The 4,151-nt window shown below is 40.1% G+C and overlaps 1 protein-coding gene across 1 annotated transcript; it reads right to left on the bottom strand.

Moving 5' to 3' along the window:
- Positions 1 to 2,571: 2,571 nt before the first annotated feature.
- LOC119514109 (olfactory receptor 4D2) lies at positions 2,572 to 3,486 on the bottom strand. The gene has a single exon (XM_037809676.1). The coding sequence runs from the start codon at positions 3,484 to 3,486 to the stop codon at positions 2,572 to 2,574; it is 915 nt and encodes a 304-aa protein (XP_037665604.1).
- Positions 3,487 to 4,151: the final 665 nt, after the last annotated feature.

Raw genomic sequence — 4,151 nt, forward strand, 5'->3', positions numbered from 1 at the left:
GTGCTTACTGGAACATTCCTTCTCCTTTTTTTCTTGAGCATATGTAAAATTCACTAGAGAATGCTTGGCCAAAGTATGTACATTTTATGGCATGCAGCTCAACCCCACTGCTGTATCTGTTCCTGGCAGGGAGGGAGGGAGGAACAGGGTTCAGTCAACTGCGGCACAAAAGCATGTGCACAGACCATCTTCCTGTGTTGCCTACGGATCAAGACCCACTGGCTGCGGGGGACTGATGCTCACTATTGAAGCTGACCTTGCTCTGTCTCTTCTCTACGTGAGTAAAATGTCGTCCATCTGGTGCCTGTGTGAGTTGTATCTTTTTTTGGCGACACTGAAATCTGTACAGAGTGGGCTGACATCTCTTTGCTATCCTCCTTGCTGTAGGACTCCTTCCCTGGAGGTGGTAATGGGTGCCTTTCCCCCAACACTAATCACGAAACATCAGACAAACCCAAATTGGGGGACATTCTACAAAATAATTGACCTGAATCTTCAAAAGTTCCAAGGTCATCAAGGAGAAACTTTTCAAGACTGAAGGAGTCTAAAGAGACACGACAACTTAATGAACATGTGATTCTGAACTAGATTTTCTTTCTGTAAATGAATTTATTAGGACTTTTGGCAAAATGTAAATAGAATCTGAGGATTGGATGGTGGTAATTAATGTATTGATGTTATTGTCTCAATTATATTGCAATAATGTAGGAAAATATACATTTAAGTATTAAGGAGTAGTGAGCCATCAGGTCAGCAAAGTACCCCCAACAGTCAAGAAAAAAGTTCTTATACTGTACTTGCGACTTTTATGTAGCTTTGAAATTGTTTCCAAAAGAAGTTGGAAAAAGAACTAACTACACAGGAGAATATTTCTCCTCTGTAAGAAATGATTTTTAATTAGATTCAAAAAAGAGTTTATAATAAAATAAGAGATATATCTATGTTAAAACTAACACCATAAACAGAGAAGACAAGCCACAAACTGGGAAAAGATATTTGTCATACATATAACTGACAATAGATGGGTAATCTAATTATAGAAGAACTCCTAGATCAATTAGAAAAAATCAATAGAAAAATGAGCAAAAGGCTTGAAGAGGCATTTCAGGGTAAATCTGAATGTAAAATAAAATCTGGAAAGAAATATTAGGGAACAGAGAAATGTAAATTAAGACTACAATAAAATATCATTTTTTTAACCACTTGATAGGAAAATTTTCAAAATCTGCCAGGACCAACTGTTGGAAGGATGAGAATCAAGGGGAACACTTATGCACAGGTGATGAAAGAGTAATTTGGTGCAACTTTGGAAAATGACTTGGCACTGTCATGTAAAGTCCAATCTTTGAAGACCTCATGCCTTAACAGTTCCACTTGGTACATGAACCAGAACTATTGTAAATGACACCAGCAGACAAGCACAAAAATATTCAAAACATCACTGTTTGCAATAGCAAAAAATTAGAAGCAATCCAAATAAGCTTATTCGCACAATGGAATCTTACAGCAGTGAAATGAACAAGCTACAGCAGAACAGAACAATATGTGAAACTTAGAAACATAATATTGAGTTAAAAAAGCAAATCCCAGAATATTATATACAGTACGATATTTTTATAAAGATTGAAACAAGCCAAACTAAATAATATAGTATTTATGTACAAATTTAATGGAACTATTTTTATAAGCAATGGAATGATAAACACAAAGTTCAAAAAAATAATTTCCAAAGGGAAGGACCAAATAGGTGAATATAAGTTATTGGTAACTTCAGGTTCTTGAATTGGGTAGTATGTACATGACTATTCATAAATATATGATGTTTTATAACTTACATGTATTTTGCATATATTATTTTGCTTGTGACAAATATATTACATTAAAATGTTAAGAGGAAAAATATGAACATTTATAATAATTCCAAATTTGAAAAGAAAATAAAAGCATTGAAAAAACACTGGAAAAAATTCTATATGGTTTACTCAATGATTTTACACAATTTTAAAATTTGATTCTTATAACAAACCTGTGAGAAATTTGTGGCAGATATTATTTTAAACCACTTTGGCGAGGAAGAAGCCATGAGGCCAAAAGAATTACGTAGTTCATCCAAGGTCACTAATTTGGTCACACGTCAAGGATCCCTTATGCCTAAAACTCTAAATCCTGTGCTCTCTCCAATACTCCAGAGTCACACCAAAAGTGGGTATTGGAAACAGAAGTCAAAATACAGAAGACAGAAATTCTCTTACAGGAAAAAAAATCCTTACCATCAGAGGAAGTCGCCCACCAGGAAGGAAGGGAAAGCAGAGCGTGGCTTTCCAGGGAATATATGAATATTCTTATTTTGCAGGAATGTTATCACTGTCCATCACAAACAAAAATAAGGATGTTTTTCCTAAAAACTGAATAAACTGCTTAGTCGCAAAACTCATTCACTTTTCCTGCCATACTCACAACACATCCACAAGCTACCACAGAGCAGATACAGCAGCTCTCTCTTCACTCTACAAACGGGAAAACAAAGACAAAGAGGTGACCTACCCATTGCCACTGCTTTTTACACACCAGCTAGCACCTCCCTAACCTCTTCACTGCTGCCTGCATTTCCTGGTTCCTCAGTGTGTAGATCATGGGGTTGAGCATGGGGGTCATGACCGTGTGGCTGATGGATACAGCCTTGTCCATGGGGAAGGGGGTGAAGGGCCGGGCATAGAGGTAAATGCTCGGGATGAAGATCATAGACACCACGATGATGTGGGTGGTGCAGGTGGATGCTGCCTTCCTCCTGGCCTCCCCTGGGTGGGACCTCAACATCATCAGGATAACCAAGTAGGAGGTCAGGAGGAGAAAGAACCAGATGACATCCAGCATCCCACTGTTGAAGATCATGAGGAGCTCCAGGAGGGAGGTGTCAGTGCAGGCAAGACTCAGTACTTGTGGAACGTCACAGTAGAAGTTATCCAGAATGTTGGGGCCACAGAAAGGCAGGGGGAGCATCAGAGCCAGCTGGGAAATGGAATGGACAAAACCTACAGTCCAAGCAGTCACCACCAGCCCCACACAGAGCTGAGTGTTCATAATGGTGACATAGTGGAGGGGCCGAGAGATGGCAATGAGGCGGTCATAGGCCATCACTGAGAGGAAGAAGACCATGGCACCTCCAAGAAAGTGGAAGAAGAAGAGCTGGGCCATGCAGCCCTGGTAGGAGATGGTCTTGTTCTCAGAGAGGAAGTCCACCAGCATCTTTGGGGCAGTGACTGAGGAGAAACAGAGGTCTAAGACAGACAAGTTTCGTAGCAAAAAGTACATGGGTGTGTGGAGCCGGGAGTCAGAAGTCACTGTGACCATGATGAGGAGGTTTCCCATGACAGTAGTGACATAGACAAACAGGAACACCAGGAACAGGAAAAGCTGGAGCTCCTGGTTCTGAGAGAGTCCTAGGAAGACGAACTCTGATACCCACGTGAGGTTCTCTGGTTGCATGGTGTCTTCTCCACATGCCTTAAAATAAACCAGACATAGAAGCGTGAGGTTGCTACCTGCACTTTTACAGCTCAGGGGCTCAGGGCTGAGTTGTCCAGGTACAGGTGATGGGCATCCTCATGTGCAGAATGTAATACCAGGTGCTGATTAATTGCCCGTGTTTGGGAAGTTTCTAAGTTGGCTGCTGGACTATACATTCATGAGTTATTTAAAGCCATCCAGAAGTAGGCACAACCTGCCTTCCAATGATTCCATGTAACACGGTGATGGAAAGATGCTTGGAGTCAGACCTTGGCTCAAATTTCAGGTCTTTCATTCCCAGCACTTTGATCTTGAGTATGTTATTTAATTTCTCTGGGTTTCAGTTTCTATATCTGTAAGGTGGGAATAAAAATGCTTCCTATAAAGAATTGTTCCTTGGCTTAAACAGAATGACATGTATAAAATTTCTAAATCAGTGTCTGGATCAATAATGGCCATCACCCTCCCTCCTCTCTGAAGTCTCCTAAAGCCACCCTCCCTTCCTCCAGGCTCCAAAAATTGCTTTTAACCAATCATTTATCAAATGCCATTTATACATCACAATGTTAATGAAGTTTGCATGTACCTATGCTTTTTTTCCTCCATAATTCAATTATAAGTTCCTAGAGACATAGGTCTGGATC

Source organism: Choloepus didactylus, chromosome 18 (genome assembly GCF_015220235.1).
Source record: "Choloepus didactylus isolate mChoDid1 chromosome 18, mChoDid1.pri, whole genome shotgun sequence".
NCBI classification, from domain to species: Eukaryota; Metazoa; Chordata; class Mammalia; order Pilosa; family Megalonychidae; genus Choloepus; species Choloepus didactylus.

Excerpts from the sequence above, each read along its gene's own strand:
- LOC119514109 (XM_037809676.1), bottom strand. The coding sequence starts at position 3,486 with ATGCAACCAGAGAACCTCACGTGGGTATCAGAGTTCGTCTTCCTAGGA.